The sequence below is a fragment of the Colius striatus genome, chromosome 1 (genome assembly GCF_028858725.1).
Source record: "Colius striatus isolate bColStr4 chromosome 1, bColStr4.1.hap1, whole genome shotgun sequence".
Lineage (NCBI taxonomy): Eukaryota > Metazoa > Chordata > Aves > Coliiformes > Coliidae > Colius > Colius striatus.
Window position 1 is genome coordinate 20,906,258 of NC_084759.1, and position 23,451 is coordinate 20,929,708.

The 23,451-nt window shown below is 47.7% G+C and overlaps 1 protein-coding gene across 1 annotated transcript; it reads left to right on the forward strand.

Moving 5' to 3' along the window:
- The first annotated feature begins 15,903 nt into the window (after window positions 1-15,903).
- On the forward strand, window positions 15,904-17,059 carry GSX1 (GS homeobox 1). The gene is made up of 2 exons (XM_062020428.1): window positions 15,904-16,291; window positions 16,704-17,059. Exons 1-2 carry the CDS (start codon window positions 15,904-15,906, stop codon window positions 17,057-17,059), a joined length of 744 nt encoding a protein of 247 aa, XP_061876412.1.
- Window positions 17,060-23,451: the final 6,392 nt, after the last annotated feature.

A 23,451-nucleotide genomic window follows, 5' to 3' on the forward strand; every position in this document is an offset into this window, starting at 1 on the left:
TCAGTAGTAGTACTCATAACCTTAACCGTTACAGGCTTGCCTACTGACTCCACAAAATGTTGCCATGAGGTGAATTGATAGAGACTCAGGCTCTCTCAGAGTGCCAAGAAAGCCGCCACCTGGGACCTCAGCCCATCATGCAGGCACTGTAGCAGAGAGATGTGCTCAGGCAGGCAGGTATGCACACCCTGGGGTATGTCATTGCTCTGATGGGTTTGCATGGGAAGGTTTTGGTAGTAGGGGAGGGCTACAGTGGTGGCTTCTGTGAGGAGCTGCCAGAAGCTTCCCCCATGTCCGATAGAATCAATGACATCCAGCTCCAAGAGGGGCTCACCACTGGACAAAGGATAACATATCCTCTGGGATAACGTATTTAAGAAGAGGGAGAGGAAATACTGCAGAGCAATCTGCAACCAGAAGAGTAGACAGAGAATACATGAGTAACAACTCTGCAGGCACTGAGGTCAGTGGAGAAGGAGGGGAGGAAGTGCCCAGGCAGTGGAAGAAAGATTCACCTGTGACCTGTGGTGCAGCCCATGGTGAGGCCCTGCCCCTGCAGCCATGGAGGCCACAGGGGAGCAGAGACCCACCTGCAGCCCGTGGAGGACCCCATGCTGGAGCAGGTCGGTGTCTGAGGGAGGCTGTGACCCTGTGGGAAGCCCACGCTGGAGCAAGTTCCTGGCAGGACCTGTGGACCTGTTGAGACCAGAGCCTGTGTTGGAGCAGAGGAGGTGTGAGGAGTCCTCCTCTTGAGAAAAAGGAGCAGTAGAGACCATCTGTGGTGAACTAATCAACAGCTCCTATTCCCCAAACATCTGTGCTGCTTGGGAAGAAGGTAGAAAATTTGATAATAAAGTTAAGCCTGGGAAGAAGGGAGGGTGGAGTGGAGGTGCTTTAACATTTATTTCTCATTTTCCTACTCTGATTCAATTGGAAATAAAATATCTAATTTCCCCAAGCTGAGTCTGTTTTGTCTGTGATGGTAATTGCTGAGTGACTTCCCTGTCCTTATCTCCTCCCATGAGCCTTTTGTTATACTTTCTCTCTCCTGTCCATCTGAGGGGAGTGATAGTGCAGCTTTGGTGGGCACTTGGCATCCAGACAAGGTAAACTCACCACAACTGCTCTTCTGTTCCTTCTGCCCTTCTGTGCTTGTCCCTGTTGGAGAGACAGTGGATCTGCTTTTTCCTTCTCTTTGTGGTAATGAAGTGAAGAACAGTTAAATGTTTGTTGATACAGAAAACATTTAGTCACCCACCATTTCTGTCCAGTCCCCATCTTTCTTGTCTTCCAACAGTTTCACTATGATTTCAAGCATTCTTCCATCAGAAAGATCACATTTACAGGAAACTTCTCCGCCTAGGTCTGCTCTACCACACAGACTGGCTTCAATGCTGGTTTGGAGGGGCATTTGGGCGAAGACTCTCATCATCAAGGTAAAAACCCAATAATTCAGACTGATTTCCTAATGCCTTGTTTGGATAGTATTCTTCCAACTCTCCATGGTACCTTTAGCAAGATACTGTGATGAGGGGAGCTGTATTGCCATCCTCCCAGAGTCAGCTTCCACGTGTGTGCTCATAGATTTGGGAGTAATGCGACCAAAGGGAGTCAAGTTTCTCCTCTGACCCACCAAGCTGCTGCTTTTACCCTCATATTTTAACATACATAACTATCTCATGGTAAAAGAATTACTATATCTGTTTCAGATCTCTCCATCCTTGCCATTATTCTTATTTTATAACTTTCTTTCAATGTTATGCTAACTAGAACACCCTTCTATGGCTTTCATTTCCTCCTAATTTGCTGTATTTTATGTGTCTACCATAAGTATATTTCCAAACAAGTGTGTTCTTAAGTATCTGAGAGATCATAACGTACCAGATACACAAGCTCCCCATGTAGGAGAAATCATTTGCCACAGTATCTAAAATGCTACTGCAGGCATTCAATGTTAAATACCCCTCCATGTCAGCCTGCATGCTGAATTAAGAGAGAGCTCACAAAGTAATGCAAACACGTCACAAAGTTTTTGTCTTCTACTCTTCTTGAACTCATGTCTCCGATCTGCACAGAAGAAGGATGCTGGCTTGAAAAAAAATGCCCTTTTGAGCAGTATTTTGGGAAGGACATAATACCTCCCTTTCTCTGGGATGGAGAAAAGTAAAATTGTTTCCAGACTGATTTACACTTTATGTCTGATCACTCAACTCAAGAGAAGAGTTGCAAAATGCTGTGATGAAGTGTCACTCTGCCACTCTCAGTTCTTCTATTTGTGGAAATAGAAGTCTTTCGGGGCTGACCCAGTGCAGATGGTTGGGGCTGTAGAAACACCCAGTCTGAAGGTAGTTTCTAGCATGAGGAGCCTAAGGAAGAGGCAGAGGATGGACATTGAATGACAGACTGCCTGAAGGGCAGAGTGCATGCAGACGAGTTGCATTTCAAACTGTTGCGATATTACACAATTTTCTCTGTTTTAGCCAAAAAAAGTGAACTGGGTTGTTACTAATGGTGAAACAACACATAAATAACCCAATGCTCTGAGAACAGTCAAAACTTTGTAGTGACTTTTTTGTTTACGTGATTCAGGGACTTAAGTAGTAGGAAATAATAGGGAAAATTCATGCTGAGGGCTTAATTTATGTCTCACACTAGCTTCCTATAACTCCATAACTTCAGGGCAAAGTGTAAATTGGCATTGTCAAGGTTCCAAAAGACCTTCAAACACACATGTATGCACATACATGCATATTCAGCTGTCCCAAGCCCTCCTCACAAACATTTGCTGATGCTATTTTTGAGCTTTTTCTATGTGGAAATTCAACCTGCTTGAGAGAAGCTCTTTGGAGAGATAGCTGGAAGTCCTGATTGATAATAAACTAATCATGAGCCAGCAATGTGATCTCATGGCCAAGAAGGCCAGTGGTGTCCTGGGATGCATCAAGAAGAGTGTGGCCAGCAGGTCAAGGGAGGTTCTTCTCCCCCTCTACTCTGCGCTGGTGAGGCTTCATCTGAAGTCCTGTGTCCAGTTCTGGGCTCCTCAGCTCAAGAGGGACATGGAAGTGCTGGAGAGAGTCCAGCACAGGGCCACCAAGATGATCAGGGGACTGGAGCATCTTTCATACGAGGAAGTGCTGCGGGAACTGGGGCTGTTTAGTCTGGAGAAGAGGAGACTGGGGGGGGGGGGGGGGTCTCATTAATATTTATAAATATCTAAATAATGGGTGTCAGGAGGTTGGGACGTCTCTTTTTTTCTATAGTATCTAGCAACAGGACAAGGGGTAATGGGATGAAGCTGGAACACAAAAAGTTCCATTTAAACATAAGAAAAAACTATTTCACTGTTCAGGTGAGGGAGCCCTGGCACAGGCTGCCCAGGGAGGGTGTGGAGTCTCCTTCCTTGGAGGTCTTCAAGACCCACCCGGACATGTTTCAATGCGACCCTATCTAGGTGGACCTGCAGAAGCAACGGGGTTGGATTGGATGATCTCTAAAGGTCCCTTCCAACCACTTCCATTCTGTGATTCTGTGAAGTTCTGCCCATGTAAGCAAATGTGAAGCTTCAAGGAAAGACTAGAAAACAGTTTTCACGTCTAATCTTGATGAAATTAAATGTCCAGTCAGAAAGATCACACAGGTGGCTTTCACTTAATTTTCATTTGCTGCTCCAGCAACCACAGCAAGTAAGCTCTGTCTGTGTGGAAGGGAGCTGTGGACTCAGCCTTGTCCCCAGACATGGCTTCCCCAATGGCCAAGTCAGCAGTGAAACAGCAGAAAAATCAAACCCATGCACACAACATCACTGTTTCCCGAGGAGGGACAATTCCATGTCCTTTAATTCCAAATGTGATAATACATGACTTGGCGAAGCAAAGTCTGCAGTATGATATTGCTGCTGGAATGTACCCCATGGTGTTGTGCTGCCTTGGACCAGGTTTCCTTGGCACTGTGGTGCTCAACACTTCAGCCTTCTGGTGCATGTCAATCCAGGAACAGACAGCTGAGATTAGTATACATTTAAACCTAGGGAGATGCCCCATTTGGCAACCCCACACTATTCCTCATGATACTCAATAGAAATTTATAAAAAATATAAATGCAAATGCAGAGCTGAGGAAATTGTTAGAAAGCAGCTGGCAGCAGGGTGGAATGTGTGTGTAGGGGAGGTGGATGGGATTGTGTGCACTCACATAGTTTAGCAGGCATTTAGTGGGGTTCATGCAGACACAGTTTTACCAGGGCACTGAGGGGATGGAGTGTAGTTAGACTTTGTCTTTCCTTAGTTTGTCTCCTTCATTCAGTGCCACACACATGTTCTGCTGTGGAAGTGACAGAGCTCTTCCCTTTGCTCACACATCTTAGCTGCTGTCCCCCTGTCTTACGGGAGCTACAGAAGAGGTAATGCCTTCTCACTTGTCCCTAGTGAGCACAGCTGTAGGGGACACCAAAGGCACATGTGCAAAGGGTGTTGAGCTTTGCCTGCATTGCTTGTGTTGAACAGGCCCATATAACCAGAAGAAATGAGATTGGAATGTAAAAAAACCACAGAAAACAAGAAACTCATCTTAAAATCATGAGTAAATTTTCCAGACTGTTTTTTCTGAGGGAAAAAAACCCCAAAACTTTGTCAGCTGGTACAGATAACAGCTACTATTTGAGCATCTTTCTAAAACACTGTACTTCTGCTGCTGCTAAATACGCATCAGTGCTAATATAAATCTGAAAAATTCAAGTCACAGGTCACAAGGATCAGTGTCACAAATTCAAACCAGAGGAGACTAATTTCACAATCCTGGTAACATATAAGGAACCAGGTGGGCTAAATGACAAGCTGTGACAGAGGTGGGGCAGGACCTATGATGCATCCCAGGCAAAGACCTCACTGACATCAGCTTCTGGAGAGACCAGGGGTCTGCAGAGAGAGTTGGTCCCAGGAGAGCACTAGAGTGTTGTATTCATTCCTGAAAACTAATCTGAGATAATATAACAGGCAACTAAATTATATTCTGCATGCTGGTAGGCTTCACAGGGCCCACAATAGTGATTTTTACCTTTGGGAATTGCATCTTTATGTGTGCTTGTGTTTGAGGGCGGCAGAGTTGGGGGGATGTTTTTCTGGCTTTAGTATTTCTCTGACTTTGTTTTTCAGGAGGAGGGAAGTGTTTGTCATGACTTTGACTCTGTACTAGCAGTCTTCACCAGACATTCAGTCTACTTCTGGGAGCTCTTTACTTTTGATTGAGTGCAAAGTATTTTTGGCATCTAATTCAGGCTGCAAACGCCTGCCTCAAAGGAATATCTCATTTACAGACAAGCTTAGGACAGTCCTGAATAGACAGGCACAAAGCACACATACTCTTGTGCTCTTTTTTCCCTATCATACACAATCAATACAACAATTCACTCCAAAGGTCTTTTCCTTTCAGAGGGTTGATCTGAATCATGTTACTCTGTGAAGAGGCAGAGGGGCCTTTCTGAAATACGCAGCAACATGGAAGTTCTGGAGCTGTTGCCACCACAGTCACCACAGTCACCAAGTTTGAGGGCTCCTGGCTATCCCTTTTCACAGCCACACACAAACATCCCCTGTGTGAGAAAAAGTGGTGGCAGAGAAAAGGTCAGCGGGAGAGGCCGAGGGGCAACGAGAGGGCTGCGCCCTGCAGCCGAGCATGGGGCCGCTTGTTCTTTGCAAACTTGCCGGGGAGAAACAAACAACTCTGACCCCAGGCCTGGCTCTGGGACTGCTGAACCCTCCAGGGACCACTTGGGAAAGCGCAGCAGGGACTCAGTGAGAACGTCTCCAGCCCCCATGGGCACAGAGTTCTGGCTGGCTGTGCAGGAGGGTGGCTGATGGGAGAGGGCTTGGCCATGGGTCTGCTCTGCTCTGGGGACCTCAGGCTGGGATGAGGCCTCTCTGCTGTCTGCCGATCACCATCAGCTCTGGGATGGGCCTGTTGTGCTATGCACAGCTCTCCCCATGGACCACAGCCAGAACCCCTTAAAGGAAACTCATGTTCTCAAAAATGGGACAGTCAGAGCTATCAGGAAAATCTGTTTCTGCTGGGTCAGCCACCACACCAGGGAAGTGAACACTATGGCTACACATCCCCCATGCAACAACATGGCACCATTCAACAGAAATCCTGCACTTGTACCTCCTTAATGATAATGTTGTTCTCTTAGTGCCTAATACTTTATCATTTCCTCTAAGAAGCACATCTGTGCTCTGCTGAATCTATTGTTTAAATAACACAAGATAAACCTGTCAGATACTTGCTCTTACTTTTAAAATCCAACTCCAATGGTACAAAAAGATGGTTAACTCAGCCACCCCAGGCTGTGCAGGAGTGGATGTGATGGCCTTGGGGCAGAGAAGGAGTCCAGAGCCCCAGGCAGTCATGTCCCTAGACCAGGACAGTAACAACCTGCAGCACCTACAGGTCCTCTCCAGTCCTTACAAACCTGGGGAGCAGAGCCTAAGTCCTGAAATCTGAGAAATTATTCCTACAGCTTTGCTACCCTGGAAGACGTATTTGTGCACACTGTCTGCCTATGTAGACGTGTGTTTTCTGTATAAAAAATGATAAATGCTGTGAAGTGTCCCTAATGGGATGCTGAACAGCTATGCCTCATGGAAGCTCTGCTAATCCTCTATATTAAAGTAACTTTTCACTTTAAGTACCACAATAAAGCCAAAAAATTCAAGACAAATTATTAATAATCAAGCCTAAAAATAACTGCCCCCAAATCTCTAAGAGAAGAGAGTTGTAGGATTGTTTTCTCCCTGTGGAAGCACTCAATGCTGCAAATGACTCGGTTGTTATTTCTGATGAGAGAAGCCGAGCTTCCCTAGGCCAAAACCAACATTCTGACCAAAGTCTGGATGGACCAGCTGATGAAAACGTTGGTACCCAAAAACAGATGCAAAGGGAAAGAGAGTGGGCTGAAGTTTCATGCAGACAATTATAGTAAAGCCAGGATCTGTGAGCTACAAACAATTGCAGTACTGGAGAGAGAAGCCCATCAATATCACCCATCAATATCGTCCATCAATATCCAAGGCCAGTCACACTCTCCTCCAAAGTGCTGCTGACTTTGCTTAAGAGCAAGGTGCTTCCTGTACTGAGGGATGCTGCAAGATCCTGCCTGGACCAGCAAACCAAACTGGGCTCAGGAGACTTCTTTCACTGTCTCAGCTCCATGAGGGAAGATGTACTTCTGAGGCCATCACTGGTAAAAGACTTCCCATCCCTTTTGAATGGTGGAGGATCTTTTCTGATGTGACTTTGGTAAGGAAGGTACTTGGTGAAACAAAGGACAAAGGGTGTCTATGGGAGAAGGAAACCCAGTTTCTAATGGGGGGTAAAACTGAAAATGCAAGTGGGAGATTTAGTACCACTAAAGCAGGTTTAGTGCCTGGGTCTGAAGGGCTCTGACATCCTCCTCATTTCCAGTTGCTGTCCAGCTAGTTTTAACAGTGAAGGAAATTATTTCAGTATTTGGTATAAACTTGGTCACAAAACAAAGGATAACTGGAAGTTTGGTTAAAATTTCTCAAGAATAAAAAGGGATCATTTGTGCAATTGCCGAGTTTTTTTCAATCAGTGCTGAAGAGTGAGTCTAAGTGTTTATTCATTTCTGGGTAATTAATCCCCTGACATCTGTAGAAATTTCTGAAATTTCTCTATTCATCTTACTTTTTGCAGTATTGACTTTCCTCCAACCTGTTCTTTATGGCAAGATTAATTCATCATTTCATTTTATGTGTCTGTGACCAGGATAGTGGAGCCTCCTAACCTGTGGCAGACAAAATGCTGTCCTGTTATGGCACATTCTTTTTCTTTTTTTCTTTCCCCCAGCCCTCTGTCTGGGCAATGCAAAAAAAAAAAAAGATACTACCAATCCTGCTTGTTCTCCCTCCCAGTTTGGTCTTTTGGCAGAGATAACTGGAAGACTTCATGCATCCAGACCCGGATGTCTTCTCTCACACTTCTGGATGAAAAGCTATTACAGTAATTGCACGACTGAGATAGTGATCTGTTTGAAGAGAGGAAAACAAGGACAGCGAGTGAAGATGGTGGTGGAGAAAATTATAGACACTCTGGAGAAGAGGAGGAAAAGTAAGGAGGGCATCCAAAGGAGAGAAGCTGGAAAACTGAGGGAAAAGTTAGAAAATATAGGGTAAAGAGGAATAGCTGACTAAGATCACCTCAGTCTCCTAGAACACGTTTTTTTAACACGTAGGGTTCTAATTAATTTCCATACACTGGGTTTGAAGTGGAGTTAAAGGACTCTGACCTCTGAAACTATCCAAAAGTGTGAGAAGCCATGGAGCAAAGGGACTGCATACAGCCTGCTCTTGGCTTCTATGCTGTGCAGTCCCATGGCTTCTGGAGAGTTCCTGCTCCAAAGAGTTGTGATCTCCATCCATGAGAAAAGGCAACATCTGAGATGGAGCAATACAGAGAGACAGCACAAGTAGTCTTCACTTGGACACTTGCATCTGGGATACGCATTTCAGGATCCTTTGCAGTGTTAGATATCCTTTTCTGATGGGCTTTTTTCATTTTAAGGATTTCTGAAATAACTCAAATGAATCTCTCCAAGGGAGCCAAGGGTGACCAGCTACTGTGTAGACTCCCTCCTAAAACAGTGCATTTCCTATACGACTGTAGTAGAGTGGAAAGTAACACACTGAGAAGAGTTTATGTACCCATAATGGCATTAAATGGAAAATAAAGTTTGATCAATATTATTTCACTCCTTACAGGGGATAAAGAATATTTTGAGTAGCTGCCAATATGCATTTATACTGACACAAATTTATCCTTTCAGACAACCTGCAAGAGTTGAAGTTCCATAGTCTTACAAGCTCTGTGGGATTCCAGAGTATCTGCCATGGTATTTCACTTGTATTTTGGAGCATACTGTCTTCCCATTGAGCTTCACTGGCATAAGGCCCATATCCTGGGATAATATTTTTCATAGAGCTATGAGAGCACACAGCTTTGGTCTATTCTCCCAAAATACACAGCAACTGTGCTTGGGGTCATTTCATGGATAGTATTGCTGAAGCATGATGAAGGGAATCACCTTAGCCCATGTTGGGAGAGATGGGGGTGTTAGACTAAAGCCAAGAAGCAAGCTCCTTCAAGAGAAGTTTTAAGCCCCCTTGCTCGTGCACATCCCCAGCAGTAGCTTACCTGTGATTCTGTGCACCAAGTACATAGGACCGCAGGGCAAGAGAGTCTTTGACACAGCTCTCCGAATGTGGAAGATGAAGATCTAATAGCAAAAGACGTAAAGTCAGATTTGTGAAGTTTCTGTTTTGAGTAGGAGACTTCCCAGGTCTGTTCCCAGTATGGGACAGATGATAAAAACTAGAAATCCACACTTCGTTTATGTTGAGTCATGATATTTACAAAAACAAGGAAGTGAAAGAATGAGGTTGCATTTGAAATACACCAAAAAATGCAGTACCATCACATACATTTCTCCTCTACTGACATGGATATCCATGTTGGTGTTTTTAACTCGTGCTTATTTTGTGTCTCTAAAAAATGTTCTGCTGTGTACTGGAAGATTTCCATGCAATTAAAAGGAGGCCAACAAATGGCTGTGCTCAGCTTCCAGGAAATTATTTCTATTAAATTGTTACAATACGATTGTGTGTGTGTCTGTACATTCCCATCCTATACACTTGAAATATCAATTGATATATTTAATCATGTATTATATGAGTTCATATTCAGGTATGCAGACACAAACATAAGTAACTCAATATGTTCTGGATGCTCCACTGTATTCAAAAGTATTTTTCAAGTCTTCATAATGTAATGAAAAGAAAACAATATTTTTTTCTATTCAGACTGTTTCTCTTCTTGCACTACTGCCAGGAGTGGCAAGCTGAAGGAATTAACATGCCTTGGTGAGGACTACTTGCTTAAAGCTGAATAAACACCTAAGATAGTCATTTCACATTCTTGTGTGACAAACACTTGAGGAACATACATTTGCCAACATCAAAGAAGGAACCGAGCTACAGAATTCTCATCTGCAACTTCCAGGCTCTGTCACTGCGTCAACCAGCAGTGGCCAGGAAACTCTGCTGCAGGCAAGCAAGGCTCCCTCTTTTCTCACAATGCTTGCCACTCACTGGACCCAACCTACCAGCCCCAAAGCAAAAAGCCCTGCCCCATTTGCCATGCACCTCCTTTGGCAGCCCTCATAGTGTGTTTTTTGCATGGGGCTGTATAGCAGTGCTGCAAAGCCATCTAGGGGATGTATTTTGGGTGTTGAGGAGCTCTGGCTGGGAAGTTTAAGTTTTTATAGTCTTCCAAGCAGAGTTTGATCTTGAGTGTCTTTATTGACTCCAACATCTTCAGCTCTTTGGTATTGAATGATGGGGTAATTCTGCTTTTTTCTATTAGCTTCCTGTACAGTTTAGCTTAGGAGAAGTTGAAGAAAGATCTTTAACAGTGACTCTGGTAGATCTTTCCTTGTCTCTCTTCTATCACAGAATTCCCTAACCGGATGTCTCATTCAGCTATGACCCCAATCACTGCAGAATCTTCCAAATCTGCCAAGCAGGGAACGAGAAGCTGGAGCTCAAACCAATGTATCCATAATGTCAAGTACAAATGGTACAGATCAATATGGTTTGCTGAGTACCTGTCACAGGGATTTGATTAAAACCTGCAAAGAAGTTCATCAGGCTGTAGAAGACTGTTCAAATGTTTCATATAAAAACCAGATACAACATAATGTCTTTTTGTAAGACAGAGTTTTCCCTTGGATCTTGACTGACAACCTCAGAAACTTTCAATTTGTTAAATGACTTGGCATACATAAAAGTGAGAAATTTGGGAAAGAAAGAAGACAAACAAAACTGTCTGGCTAAAACAGTGGATTCTGAGGAGAAAGGACCATATCCCTAATGATTTAATAATTTAACCACATTTGCAGAAATCATATCCAGCTTCTTTTTGCAATTCCTTGTCTTCATTACTCTCAAGGACTTCTCCACCCTATGTGTCCTTTTGTCTTACAAGGTCGACAGCAATTTGAAATGTGGTCTCTCTCTAAAAGCAAAAATCTCTTTTAAATTGTGTATTTTACATATTCCCACTTTTCCCATTATTTTTTCAATATTTCTGTCCAACTACTTCGTGGACACCTCCTCCGGAGTGGAAGGTCAAATTGAAGTGGAGAAAGAGAGCAACAAACTGCCTTTGAAGATGACTACAGGATTTCCTTATAGACCCATTCCCTTAGCAAGCAACAGGCCTGAAGAAAAGTTAAATGACAAATCTCTGGCCTAGATATCTGCTGTTGAAGTCACCAAAGGAAGAAAATACAGATACTGGGAACAAGTAGCTTTGATTTGGTCCTCATGTGGCACAAGTTTGGTTGGCATAGATTAATTATTGCACTGGTAGCACGTGTTGGGAACTAGATGAAGGTGGATGAACTGATGGAAAGGTAGCAGGGCTGCATAGCGAAGTCCATCGCTGGTAGACTACCCAATGATAAATTTGGGAGGAACTGGTAGAGCTGAAGGAAAACATAGAGCAATTTCATGACAAAACAAGCTGTGATTTTGCTTTTGTTTTGGAAGAACTGGAATTAAACACAAACATATGACCTGTGTTTCTGGAAGATTTTGCATTATGGATCACCAGAGGATAGGAGTAAGCCACAGAAGGATCACTCTACACTTGTCCTGTTTCCAGAGACTGCCTTAGATTTCCACTACAACTACTGCTGAGGGGATGTTAAGGCTGTAGATGGGCTTCTGGTCTGATGTAACATGGCCTGTGTTTAGACTGGGTTGTATTTCTGCTTCTGATGGTGTTCACAGGCAGTGCAAAGTAGATCACTGAGAACATGATAAAAATGTTGTTTTGTTGTTTTTTCCTGCAGATTCTGCAGTTCTCACTGACTCAGTCACTGCTTCCCACCCCAGAATCCTGGCTTTGAGGGTGACAAACACTTCTACCATTTGACCAAAGACAGTGAATAAAATATACTCCTGTAGTTTTTAGACATCAAGCTTAATGCAGATGCAGAGTGAGCACTGCACAAGCATTAGCTTGTGCTGATCCCAGGTATGGACTACTCACCATTTCTCCCTAGCAGTCCATCAGCAGAATAGAGCTTGCCCTACCTCTCCTCTGAGATGCTGTGGAAATAAAACACTGTGAAACCAGCTGGTCATGCAGGCACTGTTGTGTTAGTGTGCAAGATAAGCCCATGGGGAAACATGCATTCTGTACAGAGTACAGTGTGAGTCAGGAGCCTAAAATAATATTATTTGGGTATCTGCTTATGCAGTTAGTCCTGTTTAGTGAATTATGAGACCAATGAGGAAAATACAGTTGCCATAAAAGTCAGTTTTGCTGATAAAGCAGTGATATTTTAAAAAATGTAATTTTGACCACTCAAGTAGATTCTTTTTAGTGGACAAGTTGATTAAAGGGATACACAGGTACCTTACAGGCCCACTCCTGGGTGTATGCCCAATGTAAAAAGGCACATTCTCCAGATAACCCACCACATGGTGTGGGGCTTGTGGGTCAGTATCGGCTTTGATGTATGTTTTGGGTTTTTGTCATTAGAAAATCATTTATTGGGCTAGGCTGGGGAATATTATAGTCACCTGCAAATCATTAGCTCTTCTCAGCTACCACAGACATGGTTTCCTTGGAAATAGCAGTCTCGTCCCACCCCATCCTCACCTCCCCCCATTCCCAAACTAACGCACCTTTCCACGCTCTCCTTAAGGACTGAAGATGTGTGTCTCCTCCCACCCCCATATCTTAATGGCAACTACACCGGAGAGTGAGGGTCTCGTCACAAAAGACAATGGCTGGTCCCTCATCATTTCCAGCCGCTACTCTCAGGTAGTGGCGATGTGACCCCTTCTTCCCTCGCAGCCAGCACTGGCATAGCCCCACCGGCCCCCGAGGTCTTCGTCAGTGCGAAGGCTTTTGACCTGTCTCTCAGTCATTCCCACCGCGCTACCTGACGTTTCCTTCACTGAGAGTCCCCCCCGCCGATGCTCATCCTCATGCCTCTCTCCCCTATCCTTTTCTCTGCCGGGCGGGGAGGGGGGCGAATGAATGGCACATACAGACAATGTGAGGCGCGGGGGTAGCGTTTACCACCCGCCGTTTCTCTCTCTCCGCAGCCCAAACCCCGGGCACTTCCCGGTGGCACCGGTGACCCCGTCCCGGCACGACCCCCCGCGGGGCCGGAGCCTTCCGTGAGGCGGCAGAGACAGGTCTCGGCATGGCCACCCCCAGCCCTGGGGACAGGGGTGCCCCCCGCACCCCCCGAGCCGCCCGCAGTGCCTGCCCCGGAGGCGGACGGCTTTCCCCTCTTCCCGGTGCCGTTTTCGTTTAGCGGCGGTGGCTTCGAGATAGCAAACATGGGAGGCGAATTTCCTCTATTAAAAACAAAAAAAGAAAGAAAGAAAGAAAGAAAAAGGAGGGGAGAGTGTCTCGAAAAAGCCGGGGGGGGGGGGGGGGGGGGCTAGTTTAAAGCGCTGGGATTAAAGGTCTGTGCTAGTTTCAAGCCCTCATAAAACGGCCTGAAGGATGCTATTTTGCTTCAGTCTGGGTTATTTCAGCCCACAGTTGCACAACAAACCATTTAAACATTTCAGCACAAAACAGATTCCATTGTTGAGCTGCACATTAAAAAGTGTTATTCGCTTTGAAGTTTTTGTCTAATGGCTCTAAACTGAAAGAAAATGTTTTCCTATTACTTAATTCAATCATAGCGAAGAGGCTTGGTAAAAAGCCCACGGATTTTGCCCAAAGTGTGACAGAGTTCTCTTTGTGTTTGCTTATCCTCTGCTGTCACACACTTTAATTCGCCTCTCTTTATCTGGCATTCAAAACTTTCTTCAATGACATTCAATAAGGTCCAGCGGCTGGAAAAAAAAACTGGTTATTTTTTTGGATATTCTTTCCCAGTAGCTTTGGGCTTGGTGTGCATTCAGGAGCTGTTAACCCTTTGCCTCCCTGCGGCTCGGAGCCCTGGGGTTCAGCCCCTGGGCAGCGGGAATCTCTCGGGCTGAGGCTCCCCCTCAGTGCTGGCCACTTCTCAGCGAGGAGACTTGTCCCTTACCGGGCGCCAGCGGAAAATGTTTAAAATTACCAGTTCCTTAAAATCAAAACAAAACAGAAAAAAAATCCAAACCCCATTAACGCTTTCAGGGCAAGGACACTTGGAAATCCTTATTAAATCGTTGTGGGACCGAGTTTTTACTAGCATTCGTTTTGAATTTCTCCGTTTGTTTCTGCACACAGGTACATTTCTAGGCTCGGGCATCAGCAGAATCGCTGCAAAACTTCCCTATATTTCAGTGAGAAATGCGGCCGCGGGCAAGAGCAGCCTCCACGAGAGCTAGAGACAGGAGTACAAAGCTTTCAAGACTTATCGTTTCCTTCATTTAAAAAAGTCCATTTGTTTCGAGGCGACCAGGTTACTGTAGAGAGACATTTCCCCACAATTTGACGGGAGTCGGCGGGTGCGTTTGTTTGTTTTTTCCCCCCCCATATATTAAACTTGAAGACCATGGAAGAAAACGTAACCCCGATTTTTTTTATTATTATTGTTTGTTATCATTCCTTATTCACCTGCAAGATCAACCATCCCCGGGGACCCTCGCACCCAGAGCTCCTGCGCGCTGCCGATGTGCCGCTGCGTGGGGAAGGGCCGGTGCGCGTTACCTCAGGTGAACGCGCAGGAATCAGCCTTGCTCCCCGCGGGGAGATTTGCGGGTCCCTCTGTTAAGAAAAAGCCGGGGTGTTCCAAGATCAATCTCATCGCTCGGGAGAAATAAGTAGTTTGTTTCCCCACAGTCTCAGCAAATTCCCAGCACACTCGTGCGCGGCGCGGAGGGGATGGGGCACGGGTGGTGCGGGACGGGACGGGACGGGACGGGCCGACGCGGTCGAGAGTGCAAACGGGGCCGCCGCATGTGGAGAGCGACGGTGAGATGGCGAGTGTTGCCACTAAGACCGCGCCGAGGGAGCAGATATGAAGAGGTGCGGCGTGTGCCGAGCGCCTCTTTGCCCTCCACCTCGCCGTGGGTGCCGCCGACACGGAGGAGCGGTCTCTGCGTATCGGGGGTTCTGTACCCGCGGCAGCGCACCCGCGCTGCTTGTGGCTGTCCGCGGCCGTGATCCGCGCTCAGGCTCCCACGCCCACGCAGGGGCCGGGCCGATGTGTCTGCCGGTGCAACACATCACGAGGACCGGGGCGTTTCGCCCGACGGCGGTGGCAGCGATAAGCACCAAGATCTCGGCACCGCGCTGGGAACAAAGACGCGGGGCTGCGGACGGCGGCGAACGGGGTAACAGGGACGAACTGGCGGCGAGGGAAGACAGAGCGCAGAGAGGCCGGCGGGGCTGGGGGGGCCGACCTGATGCCACAGGTGGGAAAGGCGCGGGGAGGCTGGCAGGAGAAGCTGGCGCCGGCGGAGACCGCGGCTACGGCCGGTAAAATAAACAAGGGAGAGAGGGCTGAAAGCTGGGCTGAAAGCGAAGGAGACCGATAAAGAGAAAGAAAAGAATATTAAATCGCGAGAGAATGAGAAAATAACCCCGCCAAAGGGAGAGGAGGGGAGAGGCCGCCTGCTACGGCGTGGGTGGGGTCGACAAGAATAGAGTACATTATGCAGTTCATTTAGTTAACAAGGGAAATAATGAGGGAGCGTGCGGCGTGAATGCCAAGAGAAGAGGCACAGAAAGCCTATTGAGCGCCCCTGCGCCGCCATCACATGGCGCGGGCGCTATTTAAGGCGGGCGGGCGGGCGCCGTTCAGCACCACTCGGGCTGGCCAGCGGCGCTGCGCGGGGGCTGCGCGGAGGCTGCGCGGGCGCTGCGCGGGGCCATGCCGCGCTCCTTCCTGGTGGACTCACTGGTGCTGCGCGAGGCTGGCGAGAAGAAGGGGGAGGGCAGCCCGCCGCCGCCGCTCTTTCCCTACGCCGTGCACCCGTCGCACCCGCTGCCCGGGTTGCCAGCCGGCGCCTGCCACGCTCGCAAGGCCGGGCTGCTTTGCGTCTGCCCGCTCTGTGTCACTGCCTCCCAGCTGCACCCGCCGCCACCCGCTATCCCCCTCATCAAGGCCTCTTTCCCCGCCTTCAGCTCCCAGTACTGCCACTCGCCCCTGGCCCGACAGCAGCACTCCGTCTCCGCCGTCAGCGTCGGGCACGCACCGGCGCTCTACCAGGGCGCCTACCCGCTGCCCGACCCCCGCCAGTTCCACTGCATCTCCGTGGGTAAGGGGGGCACGAGTGGGGGGGGGGGGGGCACGCGCCCGCACTCGGCGACTTGGCAATAGGGATCCCGGGGAAGCGGAGGGGGCAGGATCCTGCCGAGTGCATGTGGGGTAGCGGGAGTCTGGACGGAGAGTCCCGGCATGTCTCTCTGCCGGTGCCCGGCGGGACGCGCAGGGGAAGCGCCACTACTGTGCTCCGACCCTCCGTCCCATGCGGTGGGGAGAAGCGGCCCCGGCTCGCCGTGAGTTCGGACTCTTGCCGATTCACCGTCCTCCCGAGGGAGGGAGGGCTGCGGCCCCGCAGAGAGGGCGGTGGCGGCGGGGGGCGCTCGGTGAGGACCGGCGGGGGCTCGGCGGGGCGGGCGGCGGCGGGTCCGGCAGGTCCTGACGGTGTGTTCCGTTCCGTTCCACAGACAGCACGTCCAGCCAGCTGCCCAGCAGCAAGCGGATGCGCACCGCCTTCACCAGCACGCAGCTCCTGGAGCTGGAGAGGGAGTTTGCCTCCAACATGTACCTCTCCCGGCTGCGGCGAATCGAGATCGCCACCTACCTGAACCTCTCCGAGAAGCAGGTGAAGATCTGGTTCCAGAACCGACGGGTCAAACACAAGAAAGAAGGCAAAAGCAGCTCCCACCGGGGCGGGGGGGGCGGCCACAGCTGCAAATGCTCGTCACTTTCCACCACCAAGTGCTCGGAAGACGATGAGGACTTGCGCATGTCTCCGTCCTCTTCGGGGAAGGATGACAGAGGCCTGGCAGTCACCCCCTAGCCCCCTGCATGCCCACCCCGGCAGCCCAGGAACTGTGGCGAGAGCAGGAGGGGGAGTCCTGCCTGCTCCGATGCTGACATGCAGCCGAAGGATTTTATATCGTTTTGTATAATCTGTGTAATTTACGAAGGACTTTCTCGCTTTTATAGCCCCCCGACAAATGGGGGGGTGTGTCCGTGCGCCCTATTGTAAATAAACTGCTCCCCAGGACCTCAGGCTCCCCCAGTAGTGCTGTCTGACTCGTGTCCCCGCAGGCGCAGCCCCGGGCCTCGGAGGCTTCTCCTCGCAGAGGTACCCGCGCACCCAGACACGCGTGGGTGCTGCGCGGCGGCGGGCGGTGTGGGACGCCTGGAGGGCCCAGGGCTCCCTCCGGTAACTCGGCGGTGCCCGAAAAAGGGCGGACGGGGAGGGTCGGAGACTGTTTGAGTTGGGGTTTTTTTGTTTGTTTTGTTTTTTCTTTCCAGATTTGTTCTCGGTTTTGTTTTGACTTCGTCGCCGCCGGGCGCGCAGTTGTGGTTGTATCGCTCCGTCCCTCTCCCTTTCCCCGGGAGATATTTATTTATTTATTTATGTGCAGAGAAATGACGGTGACGATGGTAATAACGATGACAATAATAATAAAAGCTCTTTGGTGGTTTATTTCCTTCCCTTCATGTAGAGAAGAACCGTTCGGTGTTCGCGGGCGTGCGCTGGGAGCACTGGCTCTCTCCATCCCTCTCCACCATAGCCCATCCTCGGGACCGAGACTCTCTTTTCTCTGGTAGAGGGTGCGGGGGACCCCTGCCCTCTGTTTCGAGGGCTCTCTCTGTCCTCCCGTGAAGCTGAAGCTCGATCTGGAGTCCGACTCAGCTGAACATCCTTCCCATCACGTCTCCCTTCCCATTCCCTTATTTGCAGAAAAGTACATCGTTTGCACACACCTATACGTAGCAGTATAGATGAACACGAATCCACGGCAGGTCTGGGCTCCTCTCTCGAGATGCCCACCGCCGCTGCTGGGAAGGATGGACCCGGCCTCCCGCCCAGCAGTCGGGGCTGGCTCTGTGGGGCTTCTGCCTGCACGGTCACCACTTTGCCGTTGGAGAAGCACCCGATTTTACGTACAGCTTCTCGGTGGAGAGGTCCAGTGGAAAAGCAGTCAGTAGGTCCCGCAACATCCGGGGGTGGCGGACCAGCATCTGCCTCCCGAGCTTGCCGGACCCCCGGGGCCCCTCTCTCCCACCCCCGCCCTTTATGTGGTGCCCCCGTTCCCTTGGCGTTCACGGGGACACGCGGCTCATGCTCCGGGTCTTCCCTCGAGGCCACCGAGCTGCAGCCTCTGGCCCGGAGGGTTTCATGTCCTGCAGCCTGGGGAGTGTTCTAGAGACCCTGAGCTGCCACTGGTGCCTGCCTGCACTTGCTCTTCGTCCTGGAACAGGTCTGAAATGACTGAGGCCACCGGTAAGATCCAGGGAGATGCTATCCCTCCTGGGAAATCCCTGTGGAGGGTCCACACAGTTCCTCACGTTGGCTAAGCTCTGTGTGGAGAGCTGTGTCTTTGGGGTCCCCAGACACCAAGGATGAAGGCAGAGCTGGTGAAATTACTACTGCTCAGATAGCCTCAAGTCCATGTATCAAACGTGTCACATTCTGCCTTTCCCAGGTCCCCACAACGCTTTACATAGCTGCAGCGCCAGGATACCTTCTGGTTCCTGCAGTTCCGTCCCACAGGTGAGTAGGGAGCATGGCGATGCAGAACATGGGGCACTGTGGATGCCTCTGGACACTCCAGGATGCTGTGAAGGCTGGGGACCCCTGAAGATGTGGCGGTGTAGGACAGGCACAAGGCACTACCCATGCACTGCTGCCCTGATTTATGTTCTCCTGACTGGAAGATGCAAAGCTTTGGTGACACTAGGTAAGTGCTGTACTATCAAGTTTGAGATAGGTGGACCAAATGTTTAAGCTGTTTCTCTGCTTGGTGGCCTACCTTTACCTGCTGCCTCCTTAGACCTCTGGCTTCTCCCTCCATTTGCTCCTCTGCTGGCTCCCCACATTACCTGGCTGATATGGGATGGCTGGGCAAGTTAGTGGTTAAGACCCTCTTTGGGCAACATCTTTTCTGGCTCCTTTTCCCAGAGCAGTTGGTGATAAACTTGTTAGGTGAAAGACCAAACTGGTCTTTCTGACTTTGTTACAAGATTTGGTCAGTCTTGCCTGGTGCTTGACCCCGTGATGTGTGTTCTTCCTTCCCCAATGTCCCTGTTCCAACTGGAAAGACCCCTCAGGGGACCCTAATTGGCTCAGTAGACCCCCACAGACTTTCCAGACTCCACCTCCCTTCCTGCTCACATTTTACAGACCTGTTTTGAAAAATCATTGCAAAATAGAGACAGAAACAGCCTAACATGGTTTTACTGAGGGGTCTGACATCCTCTTTAACAGAGTCCTGGCACTGAAGTGACAGAGCATCTGCAAAGGCGTGTGTGTGCTCTTGTGCCTGCTCAGTGGCATGGGTTCCTGCCAGTTGGCTGGCAGTACGCTGTGCAAAGCACCAGCGCCGGGCGTTTCAGGGCTGCTATTGAAGTGCCGTTGTGGCAGTTGAGTTGAAACTCTCAACAACCTTGTCTATCAGCACATTCCCACCATCTCCATAGTCCTTCACGGCACAAGCTCTGATGTAAACAAAAATGTGCCTCCTCACACTCCTGTTTTAGGGCTGAGTGGAGGCAGCCAGGGACAGTTTTTCACTCTTGTGATAGGGATGAGGAGGCAGTGGCACTACTCACCTAGCTCCATCTGCACTCACTGTGAAACCTGGGCAGCACCTTGCAGGCACCTGGGGGCAAACACGTTTTGTTCTGTGGGACTGGAGCTGCTGTGCTCCTTCTAAGGAGCAGCTGGGAGACTTTCTGGGTGTGTGGATGTGAGTTCACTAGCACATCCTGACTGCAGTAACAGCAGCTGTGGGTTATGAGGAAGAGTGAGGCTGTCCCAGTGGGTGCACACATTACAGAGTACGTGTGCATACATGTACTTGTATCATTTATGGAATGAGTTTGTCAGCCAGACAATTTAGGACTAATCTTCAGCCCTAAAAGGTACCTCATATATGTAAAGTAGCAAAGAGAATTCCCCCATATGGTATAATTTTGTCTGAACAGCAGTAAAGTATCACAATGGATGCCCCCAACAAGACAGTATTAATATTCTCCGATACACACTGGCCTCTGCTGCAAACCCTGTGTGCCTTGCAAAGCCCAGTGGGGCTCTCAGTGCACTTGACAGTCATTATGCCACATCCACACGCAGAGATAATCCCTCCTTAGTTGGGCATTTTTCTAATTTAGTGAGAAATCATTACAGCAAATGCTCAGAGTGTCATTTTCAAGGACTCTGAGGTTGGGCAAATTAAAGTCATTTTGCTGCGAGAGGAGCGTGGGCACCTCTGCTAAAGCGAATGTCATAACACACCAATTTTCAACTTTCTAGCTCTAGCCATTTGATGGCAGGTTTCTGAAAGTTACTTAAGCATTTTAGCATCTAAAATGCTCTCGGTCTCTCCTGATTGTGACAGGAACTGCATTTGCAAATCCACAAAGAGAATTTGAATATCTTACAGCGTCTACTTTTTTGACCATAATTCTATCTAGAAGTTGAATGATTTCTGCCCTAGCATGTAGAGAGGAGACTCTTTGTATGCTATTGAGGTTTTAAAAGACTGTATTCCTGAGCAAAGGTGGCTATCTCAGCAGAGGAAGGAGGACAGAGGATGAGGCTAGTGTTTCAGTCTCTTTTTTCCACCTGCTGGCATTGCTGAGCATGGGTGTCCCACACCTCATCTCATCACATACACAGCAACTCTCCCTTCACCAGTCTGGGCACAAAATGCAAACATGAAAAATGATGAATACCTGGGAAAAAACAAAGGTTTGGAACAAAGAACCTTTTTAACACTTACTACCAATGTACTTACAGCTATCCTAGCACGCATTTTCATTATTTGGCTTTTGTATTTATGTGATTTCAAGCTTTATCCCTAGATCTCATTTCATTGCACACAAAGGCTGCACCAAACAGATTTACAGTGGAAAGCATATATTGGTATTTTAAGTGTTGTTGCTCATGACCAGAAAACTAAGGTTATTAACCCAGGAATTTAACAATTGGTTTATCTGCAGTTAACCATCTCTGAGCTGCTCTCATGGATCTGGCAGAGTGTTCAGAGCAACTGGACTCTTTCTGCTTTGGAACAGCACTATATCATCTGGATGTTTCTTTCACTCTTATTCACCTGGAATGAATCTTACCTATGAATTTACCAGGATAACAGGGCTTCAGTTTTAAACCTTAAGTTCCTGAGGGAGGTTGTGAAACTTGATTCTGTAATGATGATCAAATTTTGTCTGTGACTACTTTAAAATGTAAGCAAGTGTTAACTAAAGACTGCAAGTAAAATGCTTTTGTATGATATTCCTAATGATTTGAAGACAGGTACATCAACAATAACTATCTCTCAATCACATTAATTTTGAAAGTGTTTTTGCTATGAACACAAAGTACTCATTTATCAGGATGTAATTATGCAAAATCAAGAGATCTCCTAGGATACTGATGCTGATGATGACAGCAAATGGCTGGGCCTGTTGCTTAATGCGGCTATAGCTAGATGGGAGAGACTGCGTGGTGCTGGACAGATAACTTCACTGGAAGTACCTTGTATAATCTATAAGTCATAGATGTTCTAGTCTATACCATTTTTTAAAAAGAAAAAGCTAAATAAATTTTAAAAAAACTAAAAGAAGAAGTAGAAATGATCATAAACAGGAAAAATTCATCTTTTCATTCTTAAGTTTGCTATGTCCCCTTTCTCGTTCTGCTGCAATTTTCTCAAATTTCCCTTTTCTCTCTTGACACTTTCTGGTGGATTTGTCCCTAATAAAGTACACATGGAAAAGAGTGCTTCATCTTGTATTTATTAACAGTCTACTCTATACAGACCACTTTGGAAAAATACATCCAAAGAATCTCAGAATGGACCCAAAATGTGCCTCGGAGACAGTTGCTGCTGTCAGATCTGTGTCTCTTCTCTTCTTCTGACTCAGTTTTCCAATTATTAAAAGTACTAGCATCAGTCACATATAACAATGTATGGATAAATTATTTTAGGTGCTTTGCAGACAGATGAGTAGTGGATCCCATGCTTAAACAGTGATGTGTACTAAGACTTTAGATCTTGGCTGGGAGTTTGTGATCTGGATTGACCTTCAGTTGCTGCTTCAGAAAGACCTGGTTCTGCTGCAGGTAGGACCTTTCTGCCAGTCCATCCTCACTAGAGTATGTCAGATAACACATCTAAAAATAGCACTGTGCACATTAAATGTTTCTAGACAGGAGAATTTATACCTAAAGCACATGGAGTGCACATAGATACAGCCATACTGATGGAGAAAATACACGGTAACAGTGACTGCTGGTGCAAATACATCTGGGTGAAACTTGATTTTAAAATATTTAAATATCCTGTAAGGAGAACTATCTATTTTTGCTTTGCTGATCCTGGCCCGAGTAGCCTACAGAACTGTGCAGTGTCCTTGATTACACTTGATTCTTTTAAGAGATATCTTTCCAATAATTTTTCATGTGAATACTAAAAAATACCAGATGATACATACAGACCTGCAAGAGATGGATGTGAGTGGCTTGCAGTGTGCAAGGCAGAGCAGAAGAATTAAGCAGAGACCATGTTATGGTAAAGTGTATGTATATGTGTTGTTTGGGTTTTCTTTAAAGTCATTTTGCACTTAGCATGATATAAACTCAGAGGAAATCCACTGGAATCGGTAACTGGGGAGAAAATGTCTCCACAAGCCAGGCAGTGCAAAGAAGGATCAGGGGCTTCATTAGGCAGAGAGGCTGTTACCTTAAGAGTGATACAAGTACGTACCTCGGAGCCATCTTACTGTCTGCTCTCTGACCTTTGCACTGGACAGGACTCCTTCAGACCACAGCTGTCTCTTTACAGGTGTCCACATAACTATACAGGAGGAGGCAGTGTGTCAGAAGGGCTCCTCGCCTGCAATGCTAATAGCAGTGATGACTGGGATGATGAGGGTGCAGAAGGTGATGGGCACACGTCTGATTTGGTAAGGGATCCAAGATTGTGCTGAAGCAATTCACTGTGTCGTTTTGCTGACTCAGGTCAGCCTTGCTCTGTGCTCACAAAAGTGTGCCTTGCTTGGAGGAGGACACAGCACATAATCTGAGCATGCTGCTTCCCTACAGAGCAATATTCAGGTTAGATTCTGTGCTGTTGCCTGCAGATATTCAGTTCTTGGTGCTAGAAAAGCCACCTAGGCTTGTTATGACACATGCAAATAAGGAAGTGAGTTTTCAGTGAAGAACATGCATAG